The sequence below is a fragment of the Acomys russatus genome, chromosome 20 (genome assembly GCF_903995435.1).
Source record: "Acomys russatus chromosome 20, mAcoRus1.1, whole genome shotgun sequence".
Lineage (NCBI taxonomy): Eukaryota > Metazoa > Chordata > Mammalia > Rodentia > Muridae > Acomys > Acomys russatus.
In genome coordinates this window covers 45,685,950-45,706,560 of record NC_067156.1, presented here as the reverse complement: position 1 = coordinate 45,706,560, position 20,611 = coordinate 45,685,950, and the positions used below count along the sequence as shown (strand labels likewise).

At 37.4% G+C, this 20,611-nt stretch overlaps 1 protein-coding gene across 1 annotated transcript in view; it reads right to left on the bottom strand.

Moving 5' to 3' along the window:
* The window catches only part of Adamts19 (ADAM metallopeptidase with thrombospondin type 1 motif 19), a 203,366-nt gene that overhangs the window by 118,120 nt on the left and 64,635 nt on the right, over window positions 1–20,611 (bottom strand). The window contains exon 7 of the mRNA XM_051163590.1: window positions 14,850–14,893. Within this exon, the coding sequence (XP_051019547.1) occupies window positions 14,850–14,893 (44 nt within the window). The remainder of the gene's footprint in view (window positions 1–14,849; window positions 14,894–20,611) is intronic.

The window sequence follows — 20,611 nt, the reverse complement described above, 5'->3', positions numbered from 1 at the left end:
AACAGCTCTGAGTTCCCAGTTAGACCGTAACTGCTGTCATATTTGTTTTATATAGATGCAACTTACTGACTTACAGCCACTGCTCTCTGAAATTCTTGCATAGCGAAGGGTAAGGATGCACTACTGTCTGATGTAGCTGTCCTGGATGAATGAGAGGTGGACAGTGTCTTGGAAAGAGAACATAAGGCTGAAAAAAGTCACTAAGTGAATATGCAAGTGAGTTAGTTAAGCAGTGAAGGGGGGCTACCTAATATAAATGCGTAAAAGAAAAAAGCAGCTCAATTGATGTTGGGGAGCATGTTGGGGGAGCAGCACTAGTAAGTCCAGGTGAGGCACAGACATCCTAGTGGCTGAAACGCACAGAGTAGTGCATGGATTCATTTACGCTGATGTTCTGATGATGTGCTTCCTGTAAATTAAATGTAAAAAACAAAACAACAACAACAACAACAAAATAGATGTGTAAGACTCTCTGGGTGAGCAAAGAAGTAAGGCAGAGGAGCCTGAAAGTGCAAAGAACAGGGTAAAGTATTGGAAAAATGGATTCATCAACAAAGAAAGGAGAGGCTGTGGAGATAGGTCAGTAGTGAACACTGTTTGCTGCTCTTGCAGAGGACCTGAGATGGGAGCAGTAACTTCTGCTCCAGGAGATGAGTTCCTTTCCTGGACTCTACAGGCACTTGCACACATACGCAATATCGCCCCGCCCCCTCCAGACCCCACACCCACATAAGCAAAACTAAACAGTAGATCTTTAAAAACAGAGGGCCAGTAATCTCAGCACTTCCGAAGAAGAGGCAGGTGGGTCTCTAATTCCAGGGCAGCCTGATTTACATAGCCAGTTCCAGACCAGGAAGGATACATATTGAAATCCTGTATTTGAGGTGAGTGGGAAGGGTGGGAGGTGGGGGGGGGGCTGTATTTTATTTAAAAAACAACAGCAGCAATTACAAAATCACAATAACAACAAAAAAGTTGGTGTCTGTTACCAGAAAATGAAATGTTTCTGATATTTTAAGTCAGATAATTCAGGAGTGTTGGATAAATAAGAAATCTGATGTGCGAATGAACTTAGGAAAGCAGCAAAGACTGCTGATACTCATAAAAAAATGAGAGGAGAACCAGGATTAAAAAGACAGTGCTGAGAGAAACAAAGCACATGTACTTCATCTATGAATGAAGAGTTGATAAACACAGTGGGGGAAACCCTGGTTTAGAATCAAGAAACAAGGCAAACATAGCACTGTCTGCACTGGCATGTACCACAGGAGAGCGGAAAGTGATTTCTTTGAGAAACCTGGAGTATAGAAGTCTACAATCACAAGATTATAGGAACTCACTGACTGGTGTGGTTATGAAAAATATGCTGATTAATATTATCTTATGTACTCTGAAGACATGTACACTGTAAAGAATAAATGCATATGAAATAATGGAATACTGAGGTGATGATTATGTATTTCCACAGAGGAATGGTTACAGTTATTTTATAAAACCATACTATCACATATTCAGGAAAAAGAAAATGACTAAACATGTGGTAATTCACTGATAACAACTGGTCAGTGTGCTAAGATGATGGGTGAATTTCCTCCCTGTTTCTCATTTTTTTCCAAATTCACGTGATCATAATGGCTTATAGTAAGAAATGTAAAACCTGTAAACACAGCAATCATCTTTATAAATCTGACTGGTAATTGCAACTTCTCATAGGCCAGGTCGTGGTTTAACAGCTGAAAATGATCTTCTGCTCCTATTCTACTGATGTGGAGTCAGAAACTTCAGCTAGTACCTTGTAAATCTGAAACTCATTGCACTTAATTGGCAGGTCAAGGAGATGCCTTTGCCTTGAACGTTGCAGAGAATGCATGTTACCACTTAAACGAATTGTGTTATTTCATTTCAAAGGCCAAGCTTTTCTGTTCTTTTCAAGAGCCCATATGTTTCTTATTATAATGAGGTCTAGGGGTTGGGAGGGGAAGGGATTTAACCCAGCTGTTATTAACGATAGATGTAATACAGGCCCATTTCAAAGCGCTGTTAATGTAAAGAATTCTGGAAATGTAAAGCAAACAAAAACAGTCTTCTAGTTTCCCATATAAATGAAGCAAGTTATGAACCAGGATCCAGAAGAATCTTTCCTCTGAAAACAAACTGTGCTTAGACAAGATATACCCAATGAAGACCATGGGAGACTCCTGAAATGTTGCAGAACGCATTCACAAAACAGACTGGATGAAAGCAGAACTCATATCTGACCGGAGAGATAAATGCAAACAGAACTAAATGCTCTTCCTCCAGACTGTTGCTTTTATGTCCAGCTGGACCACCTGAATTCAGAGTTCTGACTTTCTCGGCATGAGGTTCGGCAGGGATTTAGATAAGTTATTTACTCCCACAGCTGTGTCCTATACATTATTTACCCATCAAGTATATAATATATGCAGTAAAATTATATATAAAGAGCATGAGAGCACAAATATGTTGATCATAGTTTTCCAAGTGTGAGCCATACAAACACCCATTTTAAAATGTGGACACTAAGACATGTACACGTATGATGGAAATTGTAATAGGACTTTTTTAATGTTAAAGTGGGACAATTGGCAGGCTTTATGAGACAGGAACCCAATGCTGTCATCATCAAGTGGGAAAAAATTAGAAAACTACAGGGAAGAGTGGGTATCACTTGGCAAACAATGGAGCATGGGAAGAGCAAAGAGATGCTTATGAGCCTAGATGATGTAGGATCTGTAAATGTGCATGCTGGTAGCCTATCTCTACATCACAACTGAATTAGAATGTTCTGAATGTGAACTGTGTTTAAAAAAAAAAAAAAAAAAAAAAGCTGGAGAAGTAGAACTTCCTGGAGCAAAGATACCTGGTTTGCTCCAGGTATCAAATAGAAGCATACCTTTGAAGAATGAAAATATATTTTCATATACTCCATAGAAAAGCCTGAGAGAGTATATAGTGCCTGGAAATCGAAAATCCATGTGCACGACCGATTACCTCAAACTTTAACATATTATAAAAGTAGTAATCCGAACTAATTGGCTTATTGCTAGGTTATTTATTACAAAAACAAGAAGGCCATCTAGGAATATAAAAGTACAATCATATAAGCTATGAATGTGATTTCAATGTCATCACAAATGTCAAATTTACAATACGCTTTCATATTCTCTTAAATAGTAAATTAATTTACAATATTACTGACAGAGCAGGTTCTATAAATACTAAGGAAAATTACTTCCAGCATAAAAAAGAAGAAAATAAAAAGATATAGTGCCTCCCATGATTAAAAAAAAAAAAAAAAAAGATGTGGAATACTAGGTAGATGTTAAAGTGTTGTTTGTATTTTGACATGGTCTTTGTCTGAAACTCCTTTTATGAAAAAAAAAATGTTTAGCAAAGCTTGAGGAAAAGGGAATTTTCCAGTCCTAGAAAAGTTCTTAAAAATTTCAAATTTTGAGGTGCCAGATGTTTTCACAACCCATTTAACAAGTGGTGGGATTGTTATCAGGCTTAGCTTCAAAATGGTTGGGGTATAGATTCTATGGAATAAGAACTGAGATCCAGGAAGAAGTGAGAAAAATTAGAGTTGCTGTTATTTTTTAAAACATCTATGAAAATAGGTTGATATATACATGTAATCATATAAATGTATATGTAAAAATGTTTAATTAATAAAAAAAAAAAGAAAGAAAATAGCTTGAAAACTTCGCCATCATTGAAAATGAGCAAGTCAGTTTAGAGTCAACAACCACAAACCCAAGAATGCTAGAAAAGACTCTGGTTAGAGAGCTCAGATTCCAGACTACTGTGAATGTAGGTGCGAAGCTGTGAATATAACGGAAAAATGGATCCTGGAAACCTGACTTAATCATCTCAGCAAGCATGAAGAAAGAAAATAAATCCATCAAATACAGCCTCAAAATAAAATAAAAGCCAAAGAAATAGTCCATTGGACCACTGGACATAAAACTCAGAACGAAAAGATGATGAAAAAATATTTGCATAGGATGATAAAAAACACAAGACCAATCTTCAGAGGGCCATCAATTTTAAAATACATATTTTGGGCATATTCTATATACAGATGACTTCCTTATGATAATCCATGTGAAAATACTAGTACAATAAATTGTTTTTAAGAATAAGAGCTTGTACTGATCTATGATAAAATCTGTTCAAGTACGTACACAAATGTTTATTATAGGCAGCTATAATATGCTAGCATAATACATGTTATATAGTACATAAAATTAGGTAAGGATAACACCAAAGGTTATAAGTAGCACTTTAAATTACCTCAGAATGAGACAGGAAAACGCAGGAGGAAACAGGCATCTCTGTGTGGCACTGAGAACAGGAGCCCTTCTAAGAGTCCTATGGTACTCCAGGAGTTGAGACTATGGCTGGCCTCGTGATAATGATGAGTAAGACCTACTACAAAAGGGTGTTATGTCTCTGGGCTCACTGTTCCTGAATGGTTGCCAATGTTAGTGTGGCAGTGACGTGGTTACTGTGTGACTGAGTCCTGAGGAAAGCATGGCTTTGGCTGGGTTTTCCTGGTTGTCCTACATGCTCACTTGCCCTCTATCAGATGTCAGAGCTTTCGGTCCCCAGAAACACTTTCCGGGCTCTCTCCTTTATGTTATAGTTTCAGAAAACAGACAAAGACACAGTACATAAGACAAGGGATGAAGACATTAATGCTAAAGACTTTTAACATTTAAAATACAGAGAACTAAAAATAAATGTGACTCCATGTTATGAGGAGATGCATGGCATACAGCTATTCAAAAGATCCAGCAATAATATTGAGAGACAAACAAAAACAGCAAACATAACGGTAAACAGCCACAGGATGTCAAAGCAATATATAACAAGCCTACAGGAAAATGGCATAAATATATTGGATTTGCTTTAAATAATAAAACGGTAAGGAAGAGAAGGCAACAGTAAATAAAATAAGATAATATCTCCACTAAGTATTTATTATAAAAGCAAAGGCTATTCTGAGCTGAAACTAAAATTGTGAGACTAGACGATTTTTTATTTTTCATATTACAATTGTATCTTCCATGTCCTCCATCTAATCCCTCCCATATATCCTTGCTCTCTCTTTCAAAGCCATGCTAGTTATTGTTACATGCATATATGTATATGTCTACAAATTCCTAAATATAACCTGGTTGATCTGTATAGGGATATTTGTATGTATGTTTTCAGGGCTGACCACTGGGGGTATTGAATAATCTATTGGTGTGCTCTTCCCTGGAAAAGACTTTTTCTTCCCTTTTTCAAATTCCTTATTTGCCTATGGTATCCTGTGTGAGGCCGAGGGCCCCTGGGCTTTCCCCCCATCCATTTTGGCGTGCCTATTGGGGTCATCCTTGTTCAGCTCAGGTTCTGGCAGTCAGTTGGTGAGAAGTCACAGGTGTAACAATGGACATTACTCGGAAACACTCACAGAAAATGCCCTGATCATGTGGCCCCTACAGTTCTGTCCGCTCATCCACAATGCTATCTGAGCCCTAGGTGGAGGAGTGTTTTGGAGATGTATCCATTGAGGCTGGGCTCCATGATGCTGCATTTTTGTCCTATTTTGGTACAACTTAAGACCCACTCAACAAGAGGAAAACCATGCCTAGAACTGGAAAGCTAGCCAGCTACTAAGTACCAGTGAAGTTAGGATCTTGGAAGAAAACCTAGAATCCCATTTTACTAATTAACCACTATAATTCCTAACAAAAATCTAGACATTTGTCCTTGAACAAAGATTAGTGTAGACGTCTCCCTTGTCAAGGAAACTTCTCTTATGCAATAGACATAGACAACTATAGAAAACCAGGACTAGACTGATTTTTAAAACGTGTATCCTGCATAAAAGAACAGCACTTTATTTTTTTGTTGTTGTTTTTGTTTGTTTTTTTTTTTTTTTTTTTTTTGGCAAAATGTTTTTTTTTTTAATTTATTTATTCTTGTTACATCTCAATGTTTATCCCATCCCTTGTATCCTCCCATTCCTCCCTCCCCCCATTTTCCCATTATTCCCCTCCCCTATGACTGTTCCTGAGGGGGATCACCTCCGCCTATATATTCTCATAGGGTATCAAGTCTCTTCTTGGTAACCTGCTGTTCTTCCTCTGAGTGCCACCAGGTCTCCCTCTCCAGAGGACATGGTCAAATGTGAGGCACCAGAGTACATGAGAAAGTCATATCACACTCTCCACTCAACTGTGGAGAATTTCTAACCATTGGCTAGATCTGGGAAGGGGTTTAAAGTTTACCTCCTGTATTGTCCTTGGCTGGTGCCTTAGTTTGAGCAGGACCCCTGGGCCCAAATCTGCCTATCATATTGAAGAACAACACTTTAAATACAAACATAAAAATGCAGGCAACCTGCACATGAGCCGGAAGAAATAGAAGAATAGAGACCATCCATATGGGTGAAAGGTAGTTATGCAATTGTGTAAGTGCAAGAGGCACATAAAGGAGTGGCCAGGCAACAGCCTCTGGTGGTCATTTCTCTATGAACACACCACACTTAACAGCCAATCATGCGCTGACCTACTTTCCCCAAAGCTAAGGAAATCGCAGGTGAGGGCATAGCTCCAGTTTTCAAGGATAACAAAATCAAAAGACACCCCCAGAAGGCTGCCTATATTATTCCTCTTTCAGTTCCAAAGGGGCCAGAAGCAGACACTTCCCACTTCACAGATGGAGAGAAAATCAAGGCTTTATGTTGGAAATGAAAGCCCGCACCTGGCTACAAGGGGCTGGAACTGTGTTAGGCCACGAAGCTGTGATCATCCAGCCCTGGCCTGTCTGAGGCTTATGAAGACAGACCATTCTGCTGCCATTGCTGAACATAACAGTGTATCTGAGACAGAGTTGGGCTTGGGTTGCCTTGTAGTGCTTACAGTGAGTCCTGGCAGGCCGGCACTAGCCGGTGTTTAAATGCTGCAAATGTTCGGATCCTCAGGGAAAAAAGAAGCGTCTAATTAGAATTTCGAGAAGGACGTAGACAAACAAAGCCAGAGAAGGAAGACTGAAACAGCGATCTACCCCTTCGATGCCCGGATGATACCACCCAGCACTACAAGCACTAGAAGATGAGGTCACATCTAATTCTCACGGTGATGGAAACTGACAAGACAACAGTGAGTTTTCAGGAACATGGAGAGAATTAAAAAGAGCTGCTTGAAGCTCGCAACAGGATATGGTGTCATATACACAGGTAGTAAAATGTGCTACATGGAAGAGATAGAAGTATTACCCAGGACAGTTAGAGGATTTTTGTGGTAAGGGCAGCTAAAGCCACTTACTTATCAATGTTGCCAAAAGATGAGACATAAACCTGAAGTGTCATGGGATGATTCATTTTTTTAACTCCAGCTATAGAATATAAAGTTGGCTATTTCTCAAATGTGCCAGGCATGTTTTCCACATTAGACCTTCATCACCTGGGTATTTCTATGTCTGGAACATTCTCTTCTTTGGAAGGTCTCACAGATCGTCAGTTCCCTCTACCCACTCTACCCACCAATGACTACTTTAGTGACATCATGTGCCGGTCACATTTAAAATCAGAATTTCCTTACTCTCATGGTGATGATTCACCCACCCCAGAGATCACCCGTCCTGCTCATCCTGCCATTGAAGACACTTCTGAACTAGACAGAGCTTGGCAAAACCACCCACGTCTCTGGGTTCAGTGTCCATCAGTCATGGCAGCCATAGAACTGGCATTTCAGTTCTCCCCTCTGGGTAGTTACTACTTTTAGTAGTTATCATCTTAAACCATTTGAATACACCATGTTTTGGAGTACTACACAGGTACACTGATCTTTAGGGCTTAACCTGCTTAAACCTCCAAACTTCTGGAAAGGTTCTAGACAAAGTGTTAGTACTAGGCAGGAAGGAGGAAATAGAAGATGGCTCAAGCAAACACATAGAAATACCCAGATCTTCTGAGACAGGGAAAGGATTGCTGCAGTGAACAAAGTCCCAGCCAGATTTTTCTCTCATCTTGGTAAGAACCACAGCACTGATGAGGACCCTCCTCCTCAGTGAGACAATGGGAAAGATGACTTGGTTTCTCTTACATTCTAGATTATTCTCTTCCACATGTGATTCTGACTCCTCTTGAGAATATATCAGAGCAGATCACTTGATTTTGGAAAATTAATTTCCAAATCCTTAAGAGTTTATATATGGAACCGGATTCTACTGTCCATGTTTGCTGTTTTGATTTGTCCTTTATAACCCATAAATAAGATATAAAACCTTGATATGACATTTTGGCCAAGAATTTAGTTTCCTTCTGCTCTTGTCCTAAGAATTTGCCTCAAGATAAATTGGAAAATAATGAGCTAGTTTCTCTGGTGGAGGCAATTTAAAGGCAACAATATTGTGTATCAATGGTGTGGTTATTTTTAGTGACTATTATACAAGTGTATGAGGAAAAAGAGCAACACTAAACTTCATTTTACATCTAGGGCTTTTGCTTCAAGATTACCTAAGGAGAGGTCTCTGGCTCTCCACTGGAATTCCAACCCAATCAAAGAATAATCTTTTTTTTTTATTATTGCACTGTCCAAATACCAAACTATCATATTGAGTCTTAACAGTGGAGTTCCGAGAGGGTGGGGACATTGTAGAGCTGGAACTCATGGTGGTTAGCATCGTCCCATACCAGATCACCTTTTCAATCTTCCACAGTGTAAAATCCTTCAAAAGTCACATGCACACTCATATACACATGCATACAGGCACAAAGCGCATGCACATGCATGTGTGCATGCGCGCGTGCACACACACACACACACACACACACACACACACACAAAGCCTTCTCATAGATCATCAATAATTTGGTGTTTATGGCAGTATTTCTCAAAGACAATCAACAGAACTCTGGCCTTCCAAAAGGGCCTTTTAGCAGGCCAATTAGCACCCACTCAAGAGATCTATGCAAAGTCAACACAGTTAACAATTTATTGGTGATGGAAAGCAATGGTAGGTAAAGGCCCTAAACAAAAGGAAGCAGCATCACCAACTTCACTGTCACTTTTCTTTCTACTGACACTCATTGACAGGAGGAGAATGGCAATTTTGTTTAAACATGGTACAGGTAAAGAAGAAAAATTTATTAATTTGATAAAATTTGGATCCTTTGCCATGATCATTTTATGGATTTTGCATTACAAAAATTATACGTAGACAAGCACTGGTGCTTGAGACTAAAGTATAATTTGTCTCGGTGAAAGCACCATAAATTTTATTTTTGAGATAAATTAACTACCTTTCATGAAGCATCATGCTTACTTCAAAATAAATAAATGAGCACACAGTGCTGGCTATCCTGATCTGGGGATGAAGCTGATATCTCAAAATGCCACAGGGAGCTTGGACTTTCTCCAAACAGAATGAAATGTACTCCCTACTTTCTCCCCTGACAGAGAGTAATGTCTGGGTAACGGGTCTCATGCTGAGGTCCTTGACTCATTAGGGGTTGGGTCAAGAGCACTGTGAACGATGAGGACCTAATATTGTTCCTCTACATGTGGCTATCCAGTCTGACCAGCACCATTTATTGAAGATTTATGTACGGATGCTGCCCTATTGAGCAATGTATCTGTTCTGATGCTAGCACTTCAGTTCTATGCTGTTCTTTTTGCTGTGGTATTGTAGCACTATGGTTGAACTTGAAATCACAGGTGTTGATTATCCCCAGCAGTTGACTCTCTTTCTGTTTCTTTTGGTTGTTCAAGATCATTTTGGATATCCTCTGTTGTTTGTGTTTCCACATGACGGTGAGTGTGCTCAATCTGTAGATTGCTTCTGATAGCACTTCAATTTTTATAATACTAAATCACAAGCTTGAGAAGTCTTTCCATCCTCTGGTATTTTCTTCTGTTTCTTTATTAAATGTCTCAAAATTATATTGTACAAGTCTTTCACTTCCGTTATTAGATTTACTCCAGGATATATATATGCTATTGTGAATAGCATTGTTTCTCTAATTTCTTTCTCTATGTGTCTGACATTTGTATATTTCAAACTTCTGATACCTGTGTGTTGCTGTTGTATTCTACTACTTTGCTGATTATGTTTAGTAGCTGCAGGCATTTTCTGATGAAATCTTCAGGATTTTTTTTTTTTGGTATAGAATTATATAATCTTCAAATAAGAATATTTTGCCTTTGTCCTGTTCTATCTGTATCCACTTTCTCTCCTTCACTTGTCTCACTTCTCTACATAAGTCTGCAAGTGCTGGATAGAACAGGATATGGGAGAGTAAACATCCTTGTCTTGTTTTTCATCTTACCATAAATGTGAGGTTTTTCTCCATTTAACAAGACACTGGATTGCTTTGTTATATCTCACCTTTATTATTTTGAGATATATTTTCCATCCATAGACCCTGAAGGAGTTCTATCATTAAGGAATTCTGAAGTTTGTCAAGAGAAGGGAGACGCGTGGCACAAATGTCTGTTTAGTCCTGGGGGTTTCCACAATCTCTTACCCTCTACATGTGATTAGTTGTTGGTCCAGTTTAATCATCATCTACTTCAAATAGAAGGTACTGTGATATGAGTTGAAGAAGTGCCTTCTTTGACTTCATAGTCTAGGATCAGTTGATAAGGGAGGAGGGCTCCCCCTTTCTGAGGACTAGCGAACAGGAATTGGGGGGGGCAAGAAGGAGATGAGGGAGGGGGCACTATCAAGATGTAAAGTGAATAAATTAATCTTAAAAAAGAAAAAATGCCAGCTTCTATGACTTAAGACATTAGTTTATAACTCTAAGAGTGAGTTAGGTAGAACTTACAAGGTTTTACTTATTTCTTTCTACTATTCATAGGAAATATTTTCTCTTCAATGAAAGAAAATAGAATAGGAAATAATTTGTTCCCTGAGAAAAAATGAAATTAAATCATGCATGCATTCTGTATGGTTGCCACCATACAGTTACAAGCTAGCAATATTAATAATTTATCCCTTATTGATGACTGATAATACTCTATTTCATCTTCTTGGTGAGTGCAGTATCCTTATAGATATATGCTTGATGATGAAATTAACAACCACAGCCCACACATTAGCTACTTTTAGTAATTATAGCCAAGCTTTCCCAATCTGGTTAAATCCTGAAGTGTGAAATTGTTTCCAAAGGCTCAAAATGTTACAGTCGGACTGTAATTTTATTTACAACATTGATAAGTTAAGAATCTTATGATCTTGGGATTTATTTCAGTCATTTCTAATAAATATGAGGATGATTGTATTACAGAATGACGCTTTTATAAAAAATAGCAGATTTTCAAGGTGAAGAAACATGCATTTAATGTATTTTATCCTATTCAACATTGTCTTGCGATTCTAATATTTGTCTTACAAATATTATATATATATCACCAATTTTAAGACACACAGTGTCTTAAATTTTATACTACAGTGTTTACAATTATACGTAAGTTAGAACTAAATTTGACCATACTTTTCCTTCATGATACATAAATAACGGTATGCTAGAAATCAAGGAGACTTGAGCACTTTTCAATCTATGGAATATAACATTTTTCTCGAGAGAAGCTTGTTTTTCTTTTACCCTAACTCATGGCCATTGTTATGTAGAATGTTTGAACAGTGCAATGCCCAAATTATGGAGCATTTCCTTTGTGGCTGACATTTTACACCCTCTTTGAACAATCTGTTTATTCCATAAAAGAAAGAAAAAAAATTTTAATGTCTTTTTGTACTTTGGAAAATTGAAATCCTTCGATTGGTTTCAACTGCCCATCTTTGTAACATAATGTTGAGTATAATCTTACCTGCTGAACTGCCTGATGTACCAGTTCCCCACACACAAATGCATTCTCTTTATCACTGTCTGGTGGATTCTGATATCAGAATTGACAGGGGTTCCTCATGCTTTCTCTTCACAAGCACCTTTGCGACTCTCATGCCTAAGTTCTAGGTGTGATACTTAAAGTCAGCCAGCCAAGGCCTTTTAAACTTCTTCCAGAATTTTAAGGACTGCATTGTATCACCAGAACAATCTGATGGAAATAAAGGGTCTTTTAAAATAATATTTTGTCCTTCATATTATGAATGTGATTTCTCTTTTCATTATGCTAGACCTTCCACTTTGAACTTCAATATACTATACATTATACTTATATGGTATATTTTCCCCTAAATATATCCCAGGGCACTTAACTGCTCCATATATTAAATAAAATGAATTTCTCATTGTCTATAACAGGCTAAATCCAAATCATTTATAAGTAAAAGGTGAAAAGAAGGATCACGTTTTAGGAAAAGTATCGGACAGAAATACAACCCTTCATATTTTATTGGGAGATTTAAAAATGTGTATAAATAAATATTATACTAATTTGAACCTGAGACCCCTTTGCTTTACTAGAAAGTATAACCTCATAACAAAACTGACAAAATACTAATGTTTATGTATTTTACATAATGGTCCTTATATGGCTATTTAAAACCAACCAACCCTAGAAACACCTTTTTCATCAGAATTGAAAAAAGTAAAGTAGATCTAAGTGCAATCTTTATAAAGTGATAGGGAACTGCCTTGATGTGACAAGCACACTCTCCAACAGCCGTGCATGCAGTTGCACACATGTCTGACTGACATGGCCCTACATACACGTGGGCTGCAGACTGCGGGCTGGATACACACACACTGTATAGAGACACCAACCATTTTCCTGATTATAGAAAAGTTACTAATATTATACCCTAATTTTCTGTTTTGTTACAGAATACATAGTGCTTACCCACATCTAGAAATAACAGGATAAAAAAACACTAAAACTGGATTAAATAACAGAGATTTCTATTGGCTTTCATTTCAATAAACCCAAACACTAAAGTGGGTTCTGGGTTAGACACAAAGATTTAAGTGTCCATCAGGAGAAAGACATTTCCCTTCTCCCGTTCTGTGGTGGAGGACACTGTATTTATAACGGCCTGCTTCCATTCGCAACTGTAGTGATTAGACGTATAGTATTCTTCATTAGCAACTGCTGAGTTCATATAGAAACCACTTATAGTTTCTATATGAAAACATAAGACAGTCTGCAGTCCCAACCATGGCAACTTCATACACTAAACTGGCTCCATCCCGGTCTCCTAACGCCCTGTTCTTGGCGGGCAGAGACTACTCACACAGACAGCACCACAGTGGCTGCATCCTGGCACTTGTTTGAACATGGTGAGCTATTGACCGTCTTCCAACTAAGGAGTTATGCATATGCATATGTGTGGAAGGGATAATAACCGGCTTTCTGAGTTGAGGAAGGTGTGCCTCTGGTAAAACAAGAGCACTTGAGACGAAATATTCCAAGGTTCAGGTGATTAAAACCACGTCATGCTTTAAGTGTCTGGGGAGAGGAATAGAAGAAAACTAAAGGATGGAGGTGAAGATGTGAGGGAGACCATGTCTGGGTGAACTCAGGCGTCTTGGGTGTTTAGCTCTTATGTTACTGCGTGCCCTTCTGAGTCAAACAGTCCCTGACTCCATCATTATCATCATTTCCTTTGTAATTTACATTTCAGATTTTTCCCAAGAATTTAAACATATGAGACTACTGGTGAGAAATTAAAGTAACAGAAATACTTAGAGTCATTTAAAAAATATGAATGGACTTTATTTGATTTCTAGCCACCTAAAAAATGTTTTGCATAGATCAGTTTTGACTGCATGCATGCAAGTGTAGCACAGACATGCTTGGTGCCCATGAAGGCCAGGAGATGGGTGGAGCCGCAAGACCTAGAATCGTGGGCTGTAGGGACCCATTATGTGGGTGCTGGAACTGAAGCTGCATCTTCTGACGAGCTGTTAGCTGATGAGCCATCTCTCCAGCCGATCTGTCTATTTTTAATTGCTCATTTTGCAATGCACAAGGGGAAAACTCAAAGAAGGGCAAATTAAATACTTGCTACCCTATAGAAAGGAACCTTACATAATATATGCCAAAATCAGACTGTAGCTCTTAAGTGTATCTTAACAACAACAACTTTTTATCTACATCAGCATTGTCTAAAATGGAAGAATATATGTTCATATGTATGGCGCTTAGGTCTTTGTTTTACGTGTTTGTTTATTTGTTTATATGTCCTGTCTGCATGTATATCTGTGTACTATGTGCATGCCTGGTATCAGCAAAAATGAGCAAAGGACAGCATATATACCTTGGAACTGAAATCAGAGGTGGTTGTAAGCTGCCATGTGGGTGCTGAGAGTTGAAGGCAGGTCCTCTGCAAGAACAACCAGTGATTTCAGCTGCTGAGCCTTCACTTTGCCCTGTCTAGTTTCTTTGAAAAAATAAATCTCTACTGAGACAGCTTTTCTTCTTCTTCTTCTTCTTCTTCTTCTTCTTCTTCTTCTCCTCCTCCTCCTCCTCCTCCTCCTCCTCCTTCTTCTTCTTTTTTGTTTTGTTTTTTCGAGACAGGGTTTCTCTGTGTTGACCAGGCTGGCCTTGAGCTCTCAGAGATCCACCTGCCTCTGCCTCCCAAGTGCTGGGATTAAAGGCATGCGCCACCACCACCCGGCTGCTCTTCTTTTAACAGACATACCAGAAAGACAGTTACATATATCCTATTGACTCCAGAGTAACCTTGCATGAAATGTGTGTGTGTGCACATGTGTGCATATGTATATATGTATGAATGTATGAATGTATATATGACACTGAAAAACATTTCCTTCAAAGTCAGCACCCTCAATAATTTATTATATTCAAGCAACTGGTGCATTTAAGTTTTCCAGTGCTCCTCAAACTGAATGTTTTCCATAAGATACTCACCCACAGTATCACATGGCTCATCTTTGTGGACACAGAAATCTTTCCTGGAAAGGAAAGGAGAAAATCAGAGTAAGGATAGGTTCTTTCCGAGGATCACCAGTCACCATGAGACTCATATCCACAGTCACATGAGCCACATCATCCATGCCTCAAATTTAATATAACTCAGAATAAGGTTAAGGAGTAAGTCTGAAAAGATGATTAATCAGGATTTAATAACAAATATGAGATATATTGTTTACTAGACACTATTTTAGAAATAAAACCATGCTTTGTTTTTTATTTTTTTTATGCAAAAATTTGTTGTCTTGCTAAAAATAGTTTACGATACTGGGAAATAACTAACCATGGTAAAATATTTTAACACTGCATATAACAAGATACTTTCATGTTGGGAACTTAGAGGTAAGAAACATAATTTAAAGCTATCTACAGTTTCTTTTCCAAGAGTGGCAAGCATTTGCAAAGACTGAAATGAACTTTTGAAGGAACATGAAGACATTAGTATTTTACATAAATTGGCTCTAGGGATTATAGCTCATGTTCTGATCTTTTCAGATTTTCAGATTTCAGTCTTGTGTGTGAGAGATCATTCCTTAGCAATACTCACTCTTATTCCCACGTATTTATGATTCCACAGACCACAATTTAGAGAACATAGTCAGAGTTTGGCTTAGGAGATATGCTATATGAAGCAGTTTTGATTTATCTGTCTGTCGCTAGTGATGAGCCATGAAACAATTTGTTATCTGTATCTTAGGCACCTCGTTTAAAGCATGGGGGAACACACCTATATGTTTATTGTGCCATATAAATGATCTAGTATGCACAAATCATTTAAAATATGTATTTATCGTACAAGTTAGATGAGTCTCCCACATAAGTGGTTAAAACAATGTTAGGCATATGGCAATTATTGATATTTTAACAGATTCTTTCTGTTGCTGCTATTCTTGTATCTCATATGAGCATATGAGTAATATCTCATTTTTTGCATTTAAATTTTAGATAAATTTACTCTCAAAACTGACACAGTCTATTCCCTATTCCTGAATATCCAGCTGTCTCCTCTTCTCCTTGCCACCCCCTCTTTCTGTGCCTGAGCAGAAATTAGCTTTGTTTACTCTCTGTGTGTCTGTGTGATCAGAAATTATTAGCTTTGTTTAAAGGCCACTACCAACTACAGAATCTGAATCCCATTTTAAAATAGAAAATAAACTTTAAGGAAACTTAATGCATCCGTGTCTCGGAGAGATGAATCAGTGATTAAGAGCTCCCTTGGCTCTTGCAGAGCATCTGGGCTCAATTCTGAAGATCACGTGGTGATTCACAATCATCACATGGAATTCCATTCCAGATCGAAGAATACCGGGTCTGGCCTCTAGTGCACAGTAGTTCATCCACACACAGCAGAAAGACAGAAAGACAAATAAACAAACAAACAACTTTTACAAGAAATTAGTTTACCAAAGAGAACTCCGTGCTTCACTTGGCATCTCTTTGTCTTATACCTTGGTGGTTCGTTCTATGCTTTGGGGTTTTTTAAGGGGAGGAATGGGGGAGACAGAGACAGAGACAGAGACAGACAGACAGACAGACAGAGAACGCAAAGTTAAATGGGAGGAAAGTGAGAAGGCTCTCTAAGAAGTTGAAGGAAAGAAAAATATGTTTAATTAGAATTAAAACTTAATTTTTTAATTAAAAATCTTTTTAAAACAAAAGAAAAACATAATGAAACAACACATTTAGTGTATAACTAAGGAGAAAAATCAGGGTATACTTAGAATACAGTAAAAAAGGATAAATATGGTCAAAGTTCTGTATTGCATATATGGAAATTTTTACAATGTTACTTCTTTGTACAATTAATATATGCTTATAAAGAAAAACATTCAACTATTAACCATCAGAAAGACACAGTACAGGATTGCTGCTACTCATTAATGATGTTGATATCAACGACCATGGCTTTCAGTTTGCATCTTGATCAAACAACCAAAAAACCATTACAATTTGGCAGCTATATGTGGTCTCATAAATTCCATTGCATATTTAAATGAATTATTTTTTCAAACAGATTTCTATACATGTTAACCACATTAACCTATTACATGTTATGAGATAGAATTGCTTAATAAATAAAATAAAATACTTTGGGGGATTTTTTTGCATTTACTAATAAAGAGGAAGTGTTAAAATTCCATTAAGGTTATAAGATTTTTATGTTTCCGCATGAGTGTCTATTAATTTTTGTTTTGTTCACTTCAAAGCTAAATTATTGAATTATTAAACCCTCTCAGTTTTTATGAATTTTATCTATTTAGAATTATTGGCTTTATTTTTGGATAAAGATCATACTTCTCTGTTGTTCTACTTTGCTTTTCTGTTGCTATGATCAAACACTGACCAAAAGCATCTTGTGGGAGAAAAGGCTTTATTTGGCTCCCTTGTCCCAAGCACAGTCCATCATTAAAGAAAACGAAGGCAAGAACTCCAGGAGCAAAGAAAAAGACATGTAGGAATGGTGCTTACTGGATTGCTTCCAAGCTTATGTTCAGATCCTTCCTTGTATCTCTAAGGACCACTGTTCAATGGTAGGACCACACACAGTGTACTGCTCTCCAACACACACACACACACGCACACACAAACACACACAGGCCTATAGGTCACTCAGATGAAGGCATTTCCTCAACTGAAGTTCCCTCCTCCCAGGGGCTTCTATTTTGTATTAAGTTGACAAAAACAAATGAAAACATCCCTAGCATTTTAAACATTAATGTGTATGTTAGGAAACTTTCCCTTTGTGTCGGATTCAACTTTCATTTTTATGAGTCTCTTTCAAATAGAACATGGTTAAACATGTAGAGAAACCTATATAATATTCTTATAAATGATTTAATGTATAGATAATATATGCTTTTTATTGGTTTAATTGGACTTACTATCTTATTTATGATGCTGTTTTCACTCAATTCTTTGATCAATTTTGTTCCTTGTTAACCCTTTTTTACACTTTTCTCTAGTGTTCCAAAATAATATTAATTTGTGTGTGTGTGCATTTTAATTATTGTTACTTTTCCTTGTATGTGTATACTGGTGCCCACAGAGGCCAGAAGCAGGTGTCATATCCTCTGGTAATGAAATTACAGGTAGTTGTAAGCCACCCAACATGGGTGCAAAGAACTGAATTTGGTTCCTCTGGAGAAGCAGCCTGGGCTCTTAACGATGCCATTATTCTGCCAAGACATAGCTGAAAGGCAAAAAAATTCTTTTAATTCAGCATCTGTCTTACCTTTTTCTGTTTTTCATTGCTTTTTTTCTTTTTCATTTGTTTTGTTTTTTAAGGTAAAGTCTTGCTTTGTAGCTCTCGGTTGCCTAGTAGTGCTTGACATGCAGACCACGCATACCTTAAACTTGCAACGACTTCTTACTTCAGCCACCAAATGTAGGCTTTACAGACCTATACCATGCTCAGCTAGTCTGTTGTGTTGTTGTTTTTTAATAGAATAGCAGTTCAGTCTTGGCTTGGATAATAGCTATCATCTATCTGTTCATTTATTTCGGTGGGTAATATGTTTGTAACATGGGCAAGTCTGTTTATGTGTGCTGGTGTATTTGTGTGTGTGTGGATGAGCATGCATCTGTATGGGCAGGCATGTGGAGATCAAAGTTCAATCTCTTGTGTTGTTGTTTATTGGTCACTCTCCTATTTATTTATTTAGGGACAGATTTAATTGGCCTGCCTGGGTCCTCACCATGTGGGCTAAGCTGGCTGGCCACTGGGCAACAAGGAGCAGTCTCTGTCTCCACATCTTTACACTGGATTTGTCCTCATGGATTCTTGGGAGCAGACTACACAGCAGATATCTGTCCAGCTCAGTTGTTTCCCCTGCATCCATCTTTGTTTATAGAATCTTAAAATAGGGACCTTTTAGAACCATCAATGCATTCTCAGCAAGTTTTCTGTCTTTTAATGGTTTATCAATCACAGCTTGCCTTTTTTCAAAACTAGGAAACCACATCATTATTCCTAAGTGTAACAAAGTAAACTATATTCATAACAGTAAACAGACCCTGGTTTTGTTTCCCTTGTTTTCAAAGTCTTCTATTTACTCAAATTACAAAGCTATTTTATATTGTAGAACTTTTGTGGGCATTGTTTTGAGACACGGTCTCACTATGTAGTCCTTGCAGGCCTCGAACTCACAAAGATTCATCTGCCTCTGCTTCCAGTGTGCTGGGATTAAAGGTATGTGTCACATGCCTGGCTTTGAAGAGAGAGTTTTAGGTTGGCATTAGTGACTCATAGAACCTAGAAGATCAGATATCATTTTATTCTCTCACTCATAAACGTTAGTAGTATCTACCAGCATATTTTTGCTCCTATTTCATGAATTTGGCTTCTGGTTAGTTTTGACTTTTGGTTTCCTTTGGATAATTCTTCAGATGTAACTAGATGGGTTGAGGAGCTGGTACTATTTTTATTTATCTCCTGTGATATTTGGGTTAATTTTCAATTTTTAAGATCCATGGAAAGAAGAAAAAAATTATAATATTCTCTCTGACAGTCATTCTTCTCTGTTTCTGTGGAACATCCTGGGGCTTATGTTAATTAATCCTTTCTCATTTCAGCAAACTCTTGACAGCTTTCTGTAATTCTAGCTCTTAACCACTCTGTACAGACTTCTGAATAAAGTTCTCAGATTTTTACCATCCATCTCATTAGTGTTCGCTTCATCTGTATCTAATCAGATCAGCAACTAACAATTGGAGATTTCTAAGCATAAACACAACATTTTTATAGTATTGTTTTCAGTATTCAAAACAAACATTCTGTTTTCCAAGTATTTCACTGTTAAATATCTGACTTTTTAAAACTTTTAATCTTGTAAGCGTGATTATTTTATAGTTGTCATTATTTTTAATGTATTACCCATTACTGTTACAATGGGTTCTCATAATCAAAGATGATCCAATTGTTCACTTTGGAATTAATTATGAACTTGATCACTGCTTCTTTAATTGAGTTGCTTTTGTATGATATACATTGAAAGAGGGCAGTTATGAAAATATTTTTGCCAAGTAATTAAATCTTAAATGCAAATCCACAGAGTGATTGTTTAGGGAGATATTTTGTTCCTGTCCTACAGTCATAGATGATACAGAGTGATCCTTTCTTGGTGGCCTATGGCAGTTGGCAGAGCTTTGACCACACACACATACACTTTTATGAAAGGTCTAGATATCCATGAGTCACAGTCATCTGTAATCCTTTCATTTGTACTTTCTACTTTGCCTAGCCTTGAAAGCTTTCCTCTGCATGGACCTAAGTAAATCATGAAACAGGATATGCAAAGTACTTCAAAGGAAGTATTTAAAATTCACAAGAACAAACTCCCACAGGGCAGCATTTCCTCCTAAAGTTGCATTGCTCCTCGACAGGTTTTATTGCTTAGGGCAAACCAGTGTACATAAAAGATGCTTCTTATATTTTAAATTCCGTTTATAAATGTTCTAAAATCGGGCATTTTCTTACCATCTAGTCAAGCTAGCTATTCACAAAATTAAACAGAATTAACTCAATCTGTAACCTGCCACATAGAAATTGAGTAACATAACATGACAGATTTGTTTAACAACAAATGCCAATATGCAGAGAAAAGATATATATGCACTATTCTATTACATTTTGTAACATGAAAAGACACAGATCAAATCTTTCAAAGGTCCGCATTAGTGTCTCAAAGATATGTTCTCAT